This window comes from Chiloscyllium plagiosum, unplaced genomic scaffold (assembly GCF_037043375.1).
Source record: "Chiloscyllium plagiosum isolate Xiang-an unplaced genomic scaffold, Cpla_swu_hap1 HiC_scaffold_4, whole genome shotgun sequence".
In the NCBI taxonomy this organism is placed as follows: domain Eukaryota; kingdom Metazoa; phylum Chordata; class Chondrichthyes; order Orectolobiformes; family Hemiscylliidae; genus Chiloscyllium; species Chiloscyllium plagiosum.
The window spans coordinates 90,341,654-90,360,965 of record NW_028270142.1 but is presented as its reverse complement, the minus strand read 5'-3'; the positions used below and the strand labels follow the sequence as shown (position 1 = coordinate 90,360,965).

At 38.8% G+C, this 19,312-nt stretch overlaps 1 protein-coding gene across 3 annotated transcripts in view; it reads right to left on the bottom strand.

Annotated features, from left to right (window-relative positions):
* Nucleotides 1–19,312, bottom strand: part of thoc1 (THO complex 1) — an 88,959-nt gene that overhangs the window by 7,314 nt on the left and 62,333 nt on the right. For 2 of the 3 annotated variants that reach the window (XM_043688246.2, XM_043688247.2), the window contains exons 16-20: nucleotides 16,613–16,708; nucleotides 15,187–15,252; nucleotides 14,215–14,298; nucleotides 13,965–14,112; nucleotides 6,190–6,274 (exon numbers count right to left, since the gene is read on the bottom strand). In XM_043688246.2, the coding sequence (XP_043544181.1) occupies nucleotides 6,190–6,274; nucleotides 13,965–14,112; nucleotides 14,215–14,298; nucleotides 15,187–15,252; nucleotides 16,613–16,708 (479 nt within the window). Of the gene's footprint in view, nucleotides 1–4,792; nucleotides 4,879–6,189; nucleotides 6,275–13,964; nucleotides 14,113–14,214; nucleotides 14,299–15,186; nucleotides 15,253–16,612; nucleotides 16,709–19,312 lie in introns of all 3 variants that reach the window. The other variant, XM_043688248.2, reaches the window with a different exon arrangement.

The window sequence follows — 19,312 nt, the reverse complement described above, 5'->3', positions numbered from 1 at the left end:
CATTTATTTTAGTTCCTTGGTATCTTTAGTGTCCACCTGAGAGAACAGAGGGGGCCTTGGTTTAATGTTGCATTAAGAAAGTGTCACTTCTGACAGTAGACCACTCCCTCCATCCTACAGTGAAATGCCAGCCTCAATTACATGCTTAAGACTTGGACTGGGTTTGAACTCAAGAATGAGAGTGCTAACAGTGACTCAAGACTGATGCCAAATTTGTATTAACTAAATTCTCTTGCTTTTCCCCTCCTTCCCATTGATAGATCTTTGCTGTTCTCAAAGCATCAGTTGCCCAGTCCTGTCCCACCTGGGTACAATACAGTAGTCAGAACTGTGCAAAAATTATTATCCAGCTGATTATTAGTTCAGTCATTAAACAACAGATCTGATTTGTCAGTGTTAATTTCTATAACCAAAACCACTCAGACCAGAATCAATCATTCTGCAACCTCTCTAAGATTAGTTGCCTCCTTCAATCTTCAATCCATCTTCGCCTCCCCATTGGGACAAAACTTTCAGCTGTCTCAGTACTATTGTGAAATTCTTTCCGTAACCCGAAACATTAAGGGGGAGTAATTGTCGTGCATTTCCATCTCAAGACAGGTCTTAATCTTGGAGAGAACACATGGAGCTATCTTCTCTGATCTTCTTAACATCGAACCAGTCAGTTTCTTTCTAATTTTGTCATTTGCACTCATCAAGATTATCACTGTCATGCTAACCCTCTTTTACCCCCTCAACTCAAAACCTATAGACTCCCATGTCAGTGTATATCAACGAGATAATTTCCTCAGGCACTCTGTCCCCTCTGCAAAACTCCAATTACTTCCACTTCCCAAAAACTCCTACTCAATCCAATCATTTTCTACAACTAACACACAATCTCAGCCTGTCTCTTTCTTTCCATGGTTCGCACATTGTTGCCTTCCAGTGTGTTCCATCCACATCTCATGAACGTCTTTGAATCTTGATGATACTTTTGAAACAACTCTAAACAAAATAACAAATTATATCTTCAATGACCATGAAACATTATCCTGTTTCTGCACATTTGATAAAGTTTGGTCTGCCTTCCTCCCCAGTCCTCTGTTTGCTATGCCTTGCTCTTAGCGAGATCCATGCAATTGCATGACATGGTGCCATTCCTTCTCACCTGAAAACAGTGGGTACATCTTCAGCAACAGCATTCTTCCCCTACAGCATACTATCATTTCCAGATCTATCTTTATACCACCTCTTCATTTTATACATATTGCCTTTCAGCGTCATCATACACAAGGGTCAGCTTTCCCACGTATATTGATAATGAGGAACTCTAATTGTATCCAAACGGCTTGTTTCAATCGACTGCCTCTGCACTAGGAAATAAGGCAAATGGCCTCAGAAATGTCACAACTTTTCCCATTTTCTATCTACTGTCTCCAATTCCAGCCAGAAACTCCACTCCCTTATCACCTACTCAAATCTCATTCCCACTGACTACTTTCTCTGACAGAACATACCATTGGCATCCTATTCCTCTTTCAGCTAAACATCAAAACCTACAAACTGAAGGAACCAATTACTACAGATGCTGGAACCCATACTGAAACAACGAATGCTGAAAATCACAACAGGTCAAACAGCATCCACAAAGAGAGAGCAAGTTAAAATTTCAAATCTAGATGACTCTTCGAAATCTTAGCTTGCTCTCCCCATGGATGCTATCTGACCTGCTGTGATCTCCAGCATTTATTGTTTTCAGTTGAAAATTTACAACCTATTTTTGCAATGTCTATTGTCAGATTCTGCTCCATCTTCGCCTCCCCATTGGTGACAAAACTTTCAGCTGTCTCAGTACTATTGTGAAATTCTTTCCGTAAACCGAAACATTAAGGGTGAGTAATTGAGTTACTCCTCCAAAACCCAACTCTTCAAACAAGATTTCAAGCATGTACTTGGTCTCTAATCCAACCTTTTTTTGAACACCGATTTATGTTCCTGGTAGAAGGTTACCCAGGGAAATTCACTCTGACAATTATATTGATGGTCGTGAACATTGCTAAAAGGAGACAAGTATTTGAAATGTTTTGTCTTGCACTCATCAGAACCATGATGCCAGAAACAGATCTGAACAAGGTAGGAGAAGATTGTGCAGATTGTTTGATTATTACATGTCAATTTTAATTCTTAGACCAGGCAGGTATATTCTGATTGGTCTTTCGATAATGCTAGCTTATTCGTCAACATATGTCAACATAGCACTTAAAAAAGCCACTGGACTCTACTATATCATGGCAATCCAGATATACCACCTGTGTCAGAACCTGTTCAATAAACTCATAAACTTAGCAATTTATGCAGTTAAGTTTCAATGATTCTATATATTCTCAAATAGAAGGCCAACTCCTTGTTAAGATCTTATTTGGGTTACCATGAGAAGCACATCTTCAATGAAAAGGCCACAAACCCCGTATCCCTTGCCTATTTCTAAAATATAGGTAACGCATTTGTGATATTTGAATCTACAGCAGCAAAGAATTATTTTTTACACAGCTTAAGAAACTCCATCCTGCACTCAAATTTATCACTGAAATGGAGCAGTCAAATAGGTTCTCTTTCCTCAATGTATCAGTTGAGAACTTTTACAATGGGTTCTGAACTAGTATCTAACAAAAGCTTACATTTATTGGTCAACATACACATTGGGATTGCTACATTCCCATGCAATACAAGGTCAATATTATTGGCAACATAGTGAATAGATCCTGGCCATCTGCTCACCACTGTCGTAGGGGGCATCTCAAAACCATCCTGCATAAATACTGGCACCCTGATCAAATCATCATTCACATATAATGTGAACTCAAGAAAATGCCTACACACTTTTGGCCCTGAGCAATGCCCAGTCTACCTCAGATTATGCTGGAAGTGGAAAATAAATCAAAAATCTGAACAACAGGTAAAACAAGCTGTCTCTCACTGTTACTATGCAATAATTGCAAGAGTGGTTCTCTCCACTAATGTTAAGCCAAAAAAGACATATTTGCCACACTAATGCGTAACAGTGATTATGAGTTCCAATGCTGTGGTATGCCTGGTATGAAAGGCAGATCTTACCAAATAACATGTTCTGTTGACCATCCGCAGTGGGCCACATGCTTAACCAACACGTTTACAAGTCTCAGAAAAGTATATCCATCATTAGATGCGATTCTGCTATTGGAAATCATTTATTCAATAATCCAGACTGTGTTAAAGAGTACACAGGAAGCTAACTTAAGGTCATCAGTAGGCTCACAGTATAATGCACTAATACATGCTAAAGCTAAAGATATAAGGACACAAAAATCTGTATCACGTAGGCAGAAGGAGTTTGTACATGCATTGCACCTTAAAAAGAAAGGGACTTGGGGACAGCCAGTCTCTACTGCATCCATGCCAACACCATGACCAATCAGAATGTACCTGCCCAGTCCAAAAATTAAGATTGACATTTAATTGTTCTTGCTGTATATCCATACCAATGACAGGCCAACCAATCATCCTCCTCTTCTCATGCTGTATAAAATAGTGTCTCTTTATTCAACTCCATTTCTTGCCACGGTAGTTCTGATAAGTGCAAAGATGAGACAAAAGCTTCAACTTCTCATCTTCTTTTAGTAATGTTTAAATTCTGTACTACCAAGCTATTATTTACAATAAGGGCGTTACTGTTTTAGAATGGCTGGGGACAAGGTGGATGAAACTACATTGGAAGTCTTTCATTCTTCTGCGGCTAAATTCATCACTGTGAGGGGTAATTTCGGTTTAAACTTTAAGATGTGCCTGGACCACAGACTGATCTATAATAAAAGACAAAACTTTTGTTTCTTTTCTAACAACCATTTTATATACTCAAAAGTAGAATAGTTTAAATTGTGCAGAATGCTGACAATTTGTGAGCGATAGTAAAAACAAGCAGGCTCTTGATTGATGAAGCCATTCACACATCAGGGAAGGATAAGTCCTTGACTGATAAGACTCCAGGATGGGAGAACGACTTGAGACATCTGTTTCAGATTAAAGCCTTTGACTGATAAGACTACAGGGTGAGAAAAACAACAAACTTTGGAGACTCTGGAGCCTTTTATGCAGACTTTGTGATAAAAATAATGATGTTTTTAAGAATGTGAACCTCATGGCTTGTTGGAGCCAAGGAGAGGAGGGACTAGTGCTATATATAATGGAGACTTTGTAAGCCTCAGCGCGCCTTTTCTTTAAGGGTGCCCGACTCTGCAGACTTGACTTGTTAATAAAACTTTGTTTTCCTGAATTTGTCTAGAGCGATTATTGAGAAGCGATTTTCGTTTCTAACAATCACCATTAAAAAAAAGTGAACTACATGTTTATAGTGTGTACGTCATTTACAAAGCATAACTCCTGACAGCATACTCTTCCATTTCCCTAGAAACAATTCATGATTAAACATCAGATTCAACATCAATTGCATTGAAAGAAACTACCTACAGTAGTACTCGTGTCTTCTACTGCATTCATTAATATAAAGGAGCCAACTTTGGATATGCAATGATGCCAGAAATCTAAATTTTAACGAAACTTAGGAAATGCCATCAAAACTTTCCTTACAATTAAAGACATGAAGGAAGATTTCCTCCCATTTACCAACAGGAATTGCTAGTGTTCAGCTTCTAATGGGTTCTAAATAAATTGGGCAATGTGGCACATAAAGGTCACAGTCTCCATTTGAATGCAGTTTCCTGAGACCTCTATCTAACAATGTAAAAGTGCCTTCAAAGTGGATACTTCTACCTACCTGATAGCAACCATTAACTGCTTGGGAGAGGTCGTTAGCAGCCATTTGTCACCAGACGATGATGTCAGGTAGCCTGCTGTTGTTGGCTGAAATACATGGGAAACTAGAAATGTCAACATTGGAGGCTTTCTTCAAAAATTAAGATTTCATACTGTATTTTTATAGTTCTTATTAAACAGAAGAGGAATATCTGTTTCCATACATTTTGCTATTTCAAGAATGAATGTCATGGATTTTACTAATGTTTCCTAGCCTTTAGTATGATTCTTGAATGAATCAGTGTAAATAACATTCATCAAGCTGCTACTCCCTTCCTCAATCTCATTATTGCTATGAATGGATACGTGCTATTATCGTATTGCTCAGCATAAATCAAACCTACAGATGTCAAATGGAACCAAATCTTGTAAACATCAAACACTTTCTTGATTTTTCATAATCAAATTTGATCTGAATACAACCAGAACATCTGTCCCAGTCCAGAACAAACATGTAACAATAGTTCAGAGCAACAATGATTCTGAATTTGGTGCCAATGCTATGATGCCTTTAATCTGTGGCATTATATAAGACAAAATAGCAGCCAGTTCACATATTTTTCCTTCATAGGGAGCCTGTCAAAGCAAGAAATTCCTATAACTGTTCAACATCGAGATTTGCATATTTATTTTTATCTCAGCAGAGGCCAGAGCAGTCATTAATACACAGAAAACAGATCAGAAAAATGTATTTTCAAACTTTGCCAGTAGTGAGGTTTTTTTTTGTCTGGACTACGCAGCAGGCTCCAGTTAGACTTGTCAATGGCAACAATTTTCCCACTGACTAATTAAATGGTGAGTATTTCACGAATCAGTAGTTGCCCTGGGGTTTACTGAGAGAATTAACATTTACAAAATCACTCAAATTTAGGTTCCCATGTATTTTTCAGCCAGTGGCAGAATACCTAACATTTGTCATCATGCAATGACAAACTTTTGCTAATAGTGTTCTCCAAGCAGTTAGTGGCTACTATGAAATTGACTGAAATATTTACGATTAAATAACCAAACTGAATGCTTTCTAGAAACAAGCGTCGTAGATGAAGGATGCTGTTTTGAACTTGGGAGATTTCCATTAAAGTTCTGATTATTCTGATCTTTGAATACCACCCTAAAAAAACTAAGCCTTTTTTCCATCGATCAGTTTATTTTTTTTCTGAACACAGTAATAGGAAAGACTGGCTTCTCTTGCCTTTTCCTTTATGGAGGTATGGTGCTGGGTGGATTGGGAGAAAGTGAAGTTTGAAAATTATATCATTAGGTCACAGATCTGTTATCATTGTTGAGAAGTTAGGGGTTACAATTAGGTAGCAAAGAATCGTCAATATATTTCACATAAAAACTGCATTTCAAACTTACTTTCATTGCTTTCCTTTAGCAATGCATCATCATTGTCTTCTTCCTCATCCTCATCCTCTGCTGTCTTTATCTCTTCAGAGGGAGGCTGCAAATAATGACAGAAGCGATTAATGATCTTGCAGCAAAACATCCCTTTAACACAACCAGATTAACTATTACATTTTATTTATCATACCTAGCTAATTGCAACCACGATAGTCACATGCCTGGAGTGGAAATTTTAAAAAAGAAAATAAAATTGGACCATTTAAATTTCACATAAGGTGAGAAGAAAATCAACACCCATAATGAGAGTAAAGTTTTGCATTTTCTGTGGACTAGACACTGCATATGAAATTACTTTAGAAAAAGAATAAGAGTTATTCTAAGATGGTATGATCTGAATCTATCAAAACTATACAGCCCTGCTTACCCAAAAAAGAATGTCGAGAAGGAAAACTTTGTAGTTGTGAATGGGAAATAATATGTACTTAAAAACCTCCTACGCTGTCATCACTGCCAAGAAATAGAATTTTGGGAAAAGTGACATGCAGCTGTTCGATAGTTGGGAGGGAGACCGTGCATAAACTTCAGAGGAATTGTTATAGTATTTTATGGTAATATCAGATGCATGAGTGACATCAGAAATAATAAGCAAGTTGATGGTCTTGCGACTATTTTATTCCATAATCTGTATATATGAGGGATTCTTAGGTTGGATAGCAGTAAAAATAAGTAATTTGAAAACACCTGAATGAGAAACTTGATAAACTACAATAAACTAGCTGATATTCAAATAAATTCGGGGTATGTAAATTGTCTATTAAATAAGATTACAATTAAATGGGAAATAATTTAAACAGCAAATGGCCCATTTTTCAGCTTTTGAGATGACAAAGTTTACAGCTATTGAAATGAGAAATAGATTATTCATGCAGATTCAAAAGAAGTTAGAAGCACCCTTTTTAAACTATGAAACCAGGGGCTCTCAGGAGATAGCTGTTAACGCTATTTGAAATATAATTTATCTATGGCTTCCAGAATTAAAGAGGCTATTTTGAAGATAACGGACAGTAAATTTACATTCTAGTTGGAACATTCAAAGTGTGCCATATTGCCAGGCAAATAGGCAATGGAAGGTTAGGGAAGTTTTCCCTGTCCCTCCATGATTTTGTTCATTGAAAAAAAAAGGACAAATCAAAACTGGCCAATTGCCACACAGCCTTTGATCATCAGCAAAGTGATGGTAAGACCGGTTGACAGTATTGTCAAATGGCACTTACTCAGAAGTACCCTGTTCACTATTGTTCAGTTTGGGTTCTGCAGGTCCTCTCATTCCCAACATCATTACAGTCTTGCTCCAAACAAAGACAAAAGAACTGATCTCCAGAGACAAGGCAAGAGTGATTACCCTTGACATTAAGGGAACATTTGTAGGAGGATGACATCAAGGTACACAAGCAAAACTGGAGTCATTGGGAATCGAAAGGAAAGCTATCCACTGGTTGAAGTTATACCTGGCACAAAGGATGATGATGTGGCTGTTGGAGGTCAATCATTTCAGTCCAAGGGCATCACTGGAGGACTTCCTCAAATCAGTATCCAAGGTCCAAACATCTTCAGCTGCTTCATCATTGACTTTCTCTCCATCATAAGATCAGAAGTGTGGATGTTCACTGATAATATTCAGCACTATTCACAACTCAAATAGAGAAGGTGTGTCCATATACAGCAAAGGATAACACCAAAGCTGGGGTTGATAAGTGGCAAGGATCATTTATGCCATGTAAATACTAGGCAATTGCCATAGCCAATAAGAGAGAATCTAATCATCCCCCCCCATAACATCCAATGGGATTATCACCACTAAGTATCCCATCAACAATATCCTGACCAGAAATTGTACTAGAATATAAACAGTGTGGCTGACACCAGGTCAGAGGCTAGGAATTATGTGGCCAGTAACCCACCACATGGCTCCCCAAAGCCTGTCCACAATCCACAAGGCATAAGAGGAGTGTGAAGGGAATAGTCTCCACTTGCTTGGATGAATGAGGTGCCAAAAACATTCAAGAAGCACAACAACATCTCAGATAAAACAGCTTGCTTAATAGGCACCACACCTAACACCTTCAACATTCACTTCTTCCACTAACAAATAGTGGCAATACAAAACACACTGCAGAAAATCGCCACAGCTCTGTAAAACTGCAACCTCTACCACATAGAAGGACAAGAGTAGATATATGAGACTACTGCCATTTGCACGCTTCTCTTCAAGCTATATAATATCCTGACTTGGAAATATATCACTTTTGTTTCACTGCTGCTGGGTCAAAATCCTGAACTTCCTTCCCAACAGCACTGCAAGTGTTTCTATCAATTGAGCCTCCATCCATCCAGTTGCACAGCTTCCCTACTGGAACAGGTGAAGAAGATAACTCACCATTATCTTCTCAAAGACAATTAACGATAAGTAATAAAAGTTGGCTTAGCCCATGATGGCTACAGCACATGATCAACTTTTTAAAAAAAAAATCAGCAGTTGACTTTAAAAACAAAGACAGCTAAATCTCTGCATTTCAAGGGAGCAAGAGACATAAATGTTTGCCAGGCCTCTAGCTGAAGCAGTGAAAACATTAACCTTAATGCAGTTTTAAGACAGAACTGAAGGAGGAAAGAAAGACGGGGAATATGGCTAACTTGGAGATAGGAGAAAGTGAGGACTGCAGATGCTGGAGATCAGAGCTGAAACATGTGTTGCTGGAAAAGCGCAGGAAGAAGGGCTTATGCCCGAAACGTCGATTTCCCTGCACTTGGATGCTGTCTGACCTGCTGCACTTTTCCAGCACACATGTTTTAACTTGGAGATAGAGAGAGAAATGTGTAATAACCATGAGAGTGACAAGCTGCTGAGGAAACAAGAAGAGAGAGAGAGAGAGAAACAGGGGCAGGTAAGAACGAGAGATATTTCTGAGGTTGAGCCATTAAAGGAAGTGAGTGCAATGATGTCCAAGCTTGAACTGGTGGCTACAGTCATAAGGTACTTAAGAAGCAGAGAAGCCTCACTTAGCTGAAGACTACTGGAAGGTCAGCAAATACATTTAGGAGAATCCAAATGAAATTGAGAGTTGCAGCAGTTTGATTGACCTCACGAAGTGAAGGGACCTTCAAAAGCCCAATAAGTGGCCAATGGCTTCATGTGAATGGGGAGGTCAAAGTGGGGCTCAGTTGAGGATGCCCCCAGTTTTAAAATGTAAGTGATTGTAAGTTTTTTTTATTCTACAGAATAATTGATATCCTAAATTAGTTTAGTTAGTAGTGTTTGTTAGTAAAGTAAAATCATTTGTTTAATCTGTATAATCCTATTGCTTCATTCTCTCAGTAAATAATGAGGAATTTTTGAATTTGTCTTCAATTTTGACAGTCTCAATGGAGATCATTATGCTGGGGTTAATTTTTTAGACTCTCCTAGTCCACAATCTAAACTTTATATCTCTCTCTTCTATCTTGCTCCAAAGCTGTTACTACAGATGCATCAGGCAACTGACCTAACTATTGTAATATTAATTAAGATATCAATGGATATGTTTTTTAATCAAATTTTCCCACTACTCCATGATCATTTTGAAGGGTAAAGGAACCACATTTTTTTTCTTAAAGATTCCTTCATTGACTCTGTTCCTCTCAAGAACACGAAATTCAGGATTACATAAGACATTTTGTCTGCCCAAAATTGCAACCATACATTCAATTCCTCAGCTGTCTTCTCCATTTTATTCCATCCAACAACTACCTCCACACTCTTGCTTCTACTCTACATTACTTTTTTCTCCCTCATTGCCTCCAAGCACATAATGAGATCATGTGACATCATTTTGCTCTTTCTTGACACATTACTGCAACTCCATCACTGGATAACTTCACTCTATTCACCCAGCTCACTATTATTAAACATTTGTCTCAAAAACCTTTCATCTTTCATTCTGAAAATAATCTTTAAATTCTCTGAACAAACTACTGAGATTCAGTTCTATTTCAAAGCATAAAAGCAAATTACTGCGGATGCTGGAATCTGAAACCAAAAGAGAAAATGCTGGAAAATCTCAGCAGGTCTGGCAGCATCTGTAAGGAGAGAAAGAGTTGACGTTTCAAGTCTAACTGACCCTTTGTCAAAGCGAAAAAAAAGGGAGAAATAGGGAGGTATTTATAACTAGGCTGAGAGAAGGCGATTCATGGCTCCAGAAGCAAAGGTAGCAATAAAGAGGTGATAATGACAGTGCATAGAGAGATTATAGGGAGATTAGGAGCTGTGAATGACCAAGGCTAAAACCAGTGCTATGTGACAAAGTATGTGGGGGATGGATGAAGCAGAGGCTAAATGGAAAACAGGTGAGAAGGGTAGCAAAAGGGGAAGAGGAGAGAAAAAGGTGACGAGAGAGTGTGGAGCGAGAGAAAGAGAGACAATCAAGAAATAAGAGGTACAGAACAGTGAAAAAAGATATTTTAAAAAATAAATGAAATAAAATTACGGAGCAGAATGAAAACAGAGGGGTCGAGATGGGATAAAGTTGTTGAATTATCCCATCTCGACCCTTCTATTTTCATTCTTCATAGTTACATCCTCAAACATTTCCAGAAGGTTAGTCAAGCACAATTTCCTCTTCGTAAATCCATGCTGCATCTGCCCTATCCTGTTACTGCTATCCAAATGAGTCGTAATTTTATCTTTTATAATTGACTCCAGCATCTTTCCCACCACTGACATCAGGCTAACCAATCTATATTCCCTGTTCTCTCTCTCCTTCCCTTCTTGAAAAGTGGGACAACCTTAGCCACCCTCCAATCCGCAGGAACTGATCCTGAATCTATAGAACATTGGAAAATGATCACCAATGTGTCCACAGTTTCTAGAGCCACTTCCTTAAGTACCCTGGGATGCAGACCATCAGATCCTGGGAACTTATCAGCCTTCAGACTTAACAGTCTATCCAACACCATTACTTGCTGAATATAAATTTCCTTCAGTTCATCCATTACCCCAGGTCCTTCAGCCACTATTACATCTGGGAGATTGCTTGTATCTTCTCCAGTAAAGACAGATCCAAAGTATCTATTCAACTCTTCTGCCATTTCCTTGTTCTCCATAATAAATTCACCCGTTTCTGTTTTCAAGGGCCCAATTTTAGACTTAACCACTTTTTTTTCTTTTCACATACCTAAAAAAGCTTTGATTATCCTCCTTTTGTTTGGCCAGTTTTGGCCAGATTGTGGTAACATATAGATTATCAATTTTCAACTTCATCTGATTTTTAATACCTGGGACCTATCATGAACTAAAAAGTTCAAAAAAGCCAAATACAGACCTAAAATGACCACTGTGATTTCATTAGCATGAACTGAGATAAGTTCAGGAAGCCAATATAGAATAAACAAAACTGTCTGAACTACAATTACCATTTTATTTTAAAGAGTTACCATGTCTGGCTTCAAGAAATTAACACCACCTGTTTCAATTTTCACATGCCTGATAAGGGGCATGCACTGGACATGAAATGTTGCCTACAGAAAACATGTTCCTACAGCTTTGAGGAACAATGAGACCAAATTTGGATAAACATAATGAACACTATTTTAGCAGCTGCCTCTGAGCAGAAAAGACGAAGAACTATGGATTGATAGCAACAAGAATTCAAGACCTCTCTTTCTCTCTTCCCTCCCTAGTTTGCCTCAGCATGTCAGAAGACAATACTTCGTGAAAAAGCAAATTGGGAAACCACCATTCACCGAAATCACAAAGGTATTTTCTAATTTTGCCACTGTTGAGGATACAATTCTCCGGTTAAAAATCTAACACCTCACAAACCATAAGGACTTTTGGTGTTACGCTTGTGCTGACAGTTGATAGCTCCATGCTCAAACTAAAAATAATTCGTTGTGATCAATTGGGCGGGGTGGGGGGTTTAAAAATGCTGATTCATCCTTTCTCATTGTGATGATATGCTATACTAACTAGCCTGTTTTGACCGTCCTGTGGCATTTAACTACTTCTTCTTTCTTCACTTTGTTGCTTGGCATGGTTTCATCCCCCCCCCCCCCCACCCCATCACCCCACCACCTTAACACAGCCAGAACATGAGGTAGCCATCATGTTCTTTGCAAGTTTAGTTCCAAAAGATGTATTCACTGTTCTTTCTTCTCAGTATTCAGTGCCTTGAGAATATTATTCATAAGCATGGGGTCAACATTTACATGTGTAATGGCAAAGCCGAATTCAATCCGTTTTGATGCCATTCTTGTTTTCTCCTCCCAATAGAAGTATGGCTGATCTGATCATGGCTTCAACTTCATTTTGCTGCCTGCCCCTGTAACTGTCAACTTCTTTGTAGATTTTTCCAACTATATATTCTGGTCATCATGAAGACCTCAAATTTCCATCTCCCTAATGTTACTAGTTTCTTGCCAAAGTCCTGAGTGCTTTAGTCCTTCAGAATACACAACTCATCCAAAACAGTTTTAGCTGCATACACTATTAAAAAGTGCCTTGATTCCTACATTTCCCAATTTCATTGAATTTTTACCCAATTGTACATTAATTTCCCACATTTTTGGATATTTGCCTGTAAATCTATTCTTTACCTTGCTCCTCCCTACTTCAACAATTATGTTCATACGGATGGGAAAGTCTGCATGGTGGTACTGTTACAAAACTTGTAATTCAGAGGACCACACTAATTCTTCCACAACATTGTTGTCACTGCTGATGAGTGATGTCTAATTTCTCTTGAAAAGCTGAGCTGCCTCACTGAACTTCTGCCGTCCATGCAGTGGGCTTTGTAGATATGAGCTCAAATTATATCATGGCAGCATCAATTCCATTTAAAAATCTAGAATAGAATGTTAGCTGCTTTAATTATGATGAAGAAACTTCTGGATTGTAGTTCACAAATAACCTTTAGAGGATGATTTGGTCATCTTTACAAGGTCTACAGAAATCAGAAGAAAGTGATGACTGTAGATCACAATCAAAATGTGTGGAACTGGAAAAGCACAGCAGGTCAGGCAGCATTCGAGGAGAGTCAGTCTACATGTGACTCCAAATCCAGAGCAATGGATCTCTGCCTCTGAAATAGCAGCAAGCTATTTGTTTGTATAAAATCATGAAAGAAAAGAAAATAGCACTGTGGGTGCACCTGCACTACACAGCAAGTTTAAGAAGGTGCCACACTGCCACCTTTCAAGGACAATTAGGGATTGGTATCGTTTGGTTGCCTTGCCAAAATGATCAAATTAAAAGCACAAATTAAAAATAATGCTCCTGACTCCACCTCTGCTCTTCCGATTGTAATCCAATTTGTATTCTTTTCTGCAGTGTTTCTAGTGATTTTGAACATTCTTCAAATACTCCTCTGCCTTAAAATATCAGCACATCCTCAAACTCTTTTCAATTTGCTGCCTCTTCTAAACCTACTTGCTAGATTTCATGGTTTGATTTGTGAAAATCTTTGGTACATTTTTTGTTATGGATTTCATATTAAAGTCAGTTGATTTTTCTCACAATCTGTGATGAATCATATAATTGAGATGTAGTGGGCTCAGGCTTGTCATTCTAAACTCTGCCTGTTTTAATACAACTAAACAGAGTGTTCAGTGGTAGCTATACCGTAGACTCTTGCTCCTTACAGTTATGGTACACAAGCAAACAGATTTAGTGAGTCAGGATATCACAATAGATATTTCATAAGATGGCACTGCACTTTTATGTTTCATTAACACAAAATTGGAAAGATACTCACAGGTAGTTCCTTGGCTAATTTGATAACCATGTTGTCTAGGTACTCAGGCAAGCTTTTGAACTGCTGATTAGTCGGTTGAAAGAAATGTGGGCTTCGTCGTGCCAGCAGCCTCAAGGCCCTCCAGCCATAATTGGAATTGTTAACCACTCTGTGAAGTAAAAAGTGCTGTCAGAATATGAACAGATTATAATAATACTTTGTAGGAAAGTTAACAGATTTACACCTTTAAGTTTGTGAAATAACAACTTACTTGTACTCTTCTTCAACCATGTTTTCTGGATCAGCTTGCTCAATAGCTTCTTCAAAAAACTCTTCCAAAGTGGGCATAAATTCCCTGCAAAGCAGATAACTCACATCAAGGTAAAGATAAAAACATGGTAGTGTAATGCAAAATAGCCTTTGCAAAACCTAATAGCCTTATCAAGGAACATACTTGATGCCTGAACCCCAGTAACCTACTAAATGTAAGGTAAACATAGTTAAATTGCAATCATGTAGACATTTGCAGATCATCTGATATTTCTGATCTACCTAGAAGCTAGTCAGACCAGATGTTGGAGCTCCATAGAAAGCTCACAGCTGTCACGAGTAGGCAATGAAGTTCAAGGATGTACTTTATTAAAATTAGAAAATACAGTCAGGCTGAAAAACATGGTGGTGGCAATGAAGGTGCTACAGAGTGAGACACAGAGAGATGAAATTAAGAAAAATTAGAGTGAACATTCTCAACACGAAGCCTAGATAATTCATTAAGCAGCTTTTTACAACCAAAGGCAAACAATTTTGTGGAGCTGTTAACGGAGTTGCTTAAAGTTGTCTTTCAAAAACTAGTTTATCACTTTAAACCAAGTATTTCTCATATTAGGTCATTAAAGTCAAATTCTGACCACAAGGACAGATAAAATGCAATTTCAGCATACTGAGATAATGTTAATTTCAGAATGCATCAAGGAGTGATGTCAATATCCTTGTTCAACTTTCAACATGATCATTCGTATTTCACATTTTCCAATTTGAATTGGACATTCATTCAGCAGGAAACTTCAAATTCAGGATAGATTTTCAATGCTTCATGTGGCAATACATAAATGCATTAACACCTTTACCACTGATTCACAAATATACAGTTCCCTTCCAAACTTTTTATAAAGGCAGAAACTGATTGATTTAAATATAGTCAAATATTCATATCCTTCGATAAAGACTTAATGTCATCTCTTACCTGCTTTCAGATTTACAGGCTTCCATGTTATCAGGGCACAGATTCCAAAGCCGTGTCAATTCTTCACTGGAGGAAACCAAAAATGATTTTAGTTATATGCAGTAAGATAATGCAAAGATTTACACAAAGCTGTCTTAATTTTATAAGTTTAAGTACCACTAAAGCAGATTAATTCTTTAAACCGGTGTTACAACCAGTTAGCTCATCAAACTATTACACAGATTATGCAGGCAGCGAGATGCAAAACATGTTGACTTCATTAATACATGTGTAAAACCTGGAAGTTATGAAAATCTTGATGACGTTGAGAGCCTTACTGTAGATTTGACAGTATTTAACTCAATTTTTTAAAAGAATTGTCTTTAAAACAGCAAAATTAAACTTCTAATATAGCATTGAAGAGTTACAGTCACATTGTTCAAAATTATGGATATTTTAGAAATTTCAAGAAGTGAATTATATGGCACAGAAAGCCATCAACTATTTATCCATCACTTGAACCTAAGCAGAATCTGATTTGGAATAAAGGGTTGGATGGTCTGAGTCTGCCAGCTATAAAAGGTCCTACATTAAGTGTGTTTGGACATATTCAAATCAATCCTGAACGTGCATGAATAAAAGGACTAGAAGATCCTTTCTGGCTTTCTACTTCAGAAAAACTTTGAGTGTCTGCTGTGGAGAGTGGAGCATTGCACACCAGTCTAGCAGATAAGTTGAGGCTCATTGTTGGTTCAGAGAGTTTGGCAGTCTGTCCATACGACAATAGGCCTGGATAACCTGGAGTCCCAAGCTCAATGACTAGTACCAAACAGAATACAATATATTTATACGGGAAGAGAACACCAGTTAGATGATGCCAAATAGTTGACTACAAGTTTTATTTAAATTTAAAACCTGACTCCAATTGATCAAATCAGTGCCTTGAGAAGTGAAGTATAGAAGGGTTAGTTTACATTTCTTGAGATGAAATAGATGCAAGGTGTGCGTAAGTTCTTTCTGTCCACAAAGAACAGGGCACATGTTCTGAGTATATGTAGCTCACAGTAAAAGTGACACAAGTGCACCATTACTAAAAGCCCTCACACTACAGGGCACAAAAGGTATTTTAAATATTTTAAAATGTAATTTATTGAAAGAGGCAGGAATATTTTAAAGATGTATTACGATATTTTGTTTCATTGGTTTAGTCTATTAACAGTGTCTTTCACCACTGAGGGATCAAAGATGAAATCAAGAGGTTAAAAAATAAACTACCCCTTTCCTTGAATACCCATTTCTGACAGACTGCTCTGAGATAACTGTCGAACTGCAACATTTTTGAAGTTCATTTTGAGGATTGTGACTAAAATTAGATGTCATCTAGAAATTTGAGTATCAAACATGCAAGAAAAGGAAGGAACTAAAAAAGGTGAAGAGAAAGACTTACTTTCCCATCAAGACCTTCTTGCCTGGTCCTTTTCCAAAGAAATCCTCAGGAGCAGGTCGTTTTTTTGCAGGCTTTGGAACTTTGGATTCAAGTGATCTTTAAAAAACCAAATATAATTGACCATCAAAGAGAATTTATGATTTCCAGTGCGTCAGTGCATGTGGAGATGAGAGTTCACACACATGTGCCAGTGGATTTGGCTGGGGCATTCATACTATACCTGCCATGTATGTGATATAGTGTGCATGGTATATGAAAGATATAGTGTATGGGAGAGATCTGGTGTGACAAGTGCACTGTGTACACGTGTATAGCATGTGCATATGGTGTGAGGAGGGGCAGAGCTGGGGGGAGAGAGAAGGAGAGAGAGAGAGAGCGCGTGCGGAGTAGAGAAAGGGGGGACAACAGAGAATAAAGATGGAGGGGGGAGGGGGAGAGAAAGAAAGGGGAGAGAGAGCAAGAAACAGAGAGAGTTGTGTTGAGAGAGATGTGGCGCACGCAGGCATGAGAGAGGAGTTGTGCACATGGGTGACGTATGTTACAGAAATGCATACGCGCGAGACATGGTGACTGTGTATAATGTGGGTGAGGGAGATGCGATGTATGTGCAAACTGTATGCCGGATGTGTGCATGAGTGCCAGTTGTGTGTGGTTGTCTGCTGGTGCTTGATTGTGGAAGGATGAGTTGGATGTGTAGGTGTACAGACTTGATGGGCAGAGGTGAATGACGTATAGTGTCTTTTAGTCAGGAAGAAGCATGCGCAGGGGCCTGATGGTTGTGGCAGGGGATAACACAGTATGGGCCTAGTCAGCAGAGGGCAAGTGCTTGCTTGCACAAGCCTACTGGAGAGGGGGAAGTACATGCACAGATCTATGCATGAGTGTGTGTACATATATATTGTGCATGAGAGTGAGTAATAAAGTGCGCACATGCATGGCATGTAGAAGTATTTACCTGTACATGCCAGTGTGAGTGTGTGCACATGTCTGTATGAGCCTGATGTGCATATGTTCACGTATCTGTACACGCCTGACATGCATATGCACTTAATGTGTGGGAATACGCGCACATGGCGGAAATATCCATGTATATTGGAGAGGTGTCTGCATAGGCACATGGTGGGAGAGTATGCATGCATTCACTGTTTGATAACGTATACACATGCGTGATGAGAGTACAGGTTTTCATGGGCAAATACTGAGCATGTCTTTCTTCATGTACCTGGTGGGAGTGCATGTGCGTGCACATGCATGTACATGCCAAACATGGTGGAAATATGCATATATACATATTTACACACACCTTGTGTTGGGCGGTGCACCTAGCTTCCATGTGGGTAGCTGGATGCATGTGCCTCATGAGGATGTGTGTGTGTGTTGCACATACCTAGTGTGTACATGTAAGAGTCTTGTGCGAATGACTGTGCACATTTGTGAAAACGTGTGTGCTAAGCATTCATGTGAGAAGGATAATGTGTGTCTACATCTGCACTTGTGCGCATATGCACGTTCCATGTGTGTGCCTCCACGTGAGCACGTGATTCCACATGCATCATGTCTGGGGAGGGAACAATGCATGCTCACAGCATGTGATGAGAGCAAGTGTACACGCTGGCGCACACATTTGCATGCGTACGTATATGGTGTTGGGACTGCATGTGCACATGCATGTGTTGTGGGAGAATGAGGCAGTACCACACTTGTGTGGCATGGGAATTGGCTGTCAGACAGAAGGCAGAGAGTTGGGATAAAAGGTTTTTTTTTGGAATGGCAGCCAGTGGCAAGTGGTGTCCTGCAGGGTTCAGTGTTGGGGCCACAGCTGTTCACTTTATATATGAATGATCTGGATGAAGGGACTGGGAACATTCTAGCGAAGTTTGCTGATGAAATGAAGTTAGGCGGACAGGTAGGTAGTACTGAGATGGTGGGGAGGCTGCAGAAAGATTTAGACAGTTTAGAAAAGTGGTCCAGGAAATGGCTGATGAAATTCAACATGAGCAAATGTGACATCTTGCACTTTGAAAAAAATAGAATACAGGCATGGACTATTTTCTAAACAGTGAGAAAATTCATAAAGCCAAAGTATATAAAGGGAGAGAGTTTACGTGTGCACAGCATGCAGCAGTCTGGTGAATGTGTATAAATAGGGTTGGTGGGTGTGTCTGGTATGAACATACTTCCATATGCTTTGTGGTTGTACATATGGGCCTAGTGGGAAGGACTGCATGCATGCACTGGGATGTATGTGATTGGTGGAAGAATGTGTGCATGTGCTCATGTACATACTGAGATTGAGAGTACGTATGTACATCATGTGCACATTTCTGGTGAGAGAATGTGTGTGTGCCTGCCCATGTATATGTGATAATAAAGCCAATTCAATTTAATTCAGCTTAACATGTTTGGTGGGATTATGTGTATACTCATTCAAGCATGTGGTTGAAATGTGCATGTGCATATATATGTTGGGAATAGGCTTGTGCACGTGTGGTGGGAGGTGTGTCTGTAGTTTGTGCAATGGTGTAAGAGGACGTGAGAAAAAGAAAAAACACTTGCCATTTCAAACATACAGCAACTTTCCAGACTTCCATTTTTGACATTTGATTTAACACTGCAACCCATCAGTGATCAAGTCAGAAATCACCCCTCAACTTTCTACACTCCAGGGAAAGAAGTCCCAGCCTATCCCGATAACTCAAA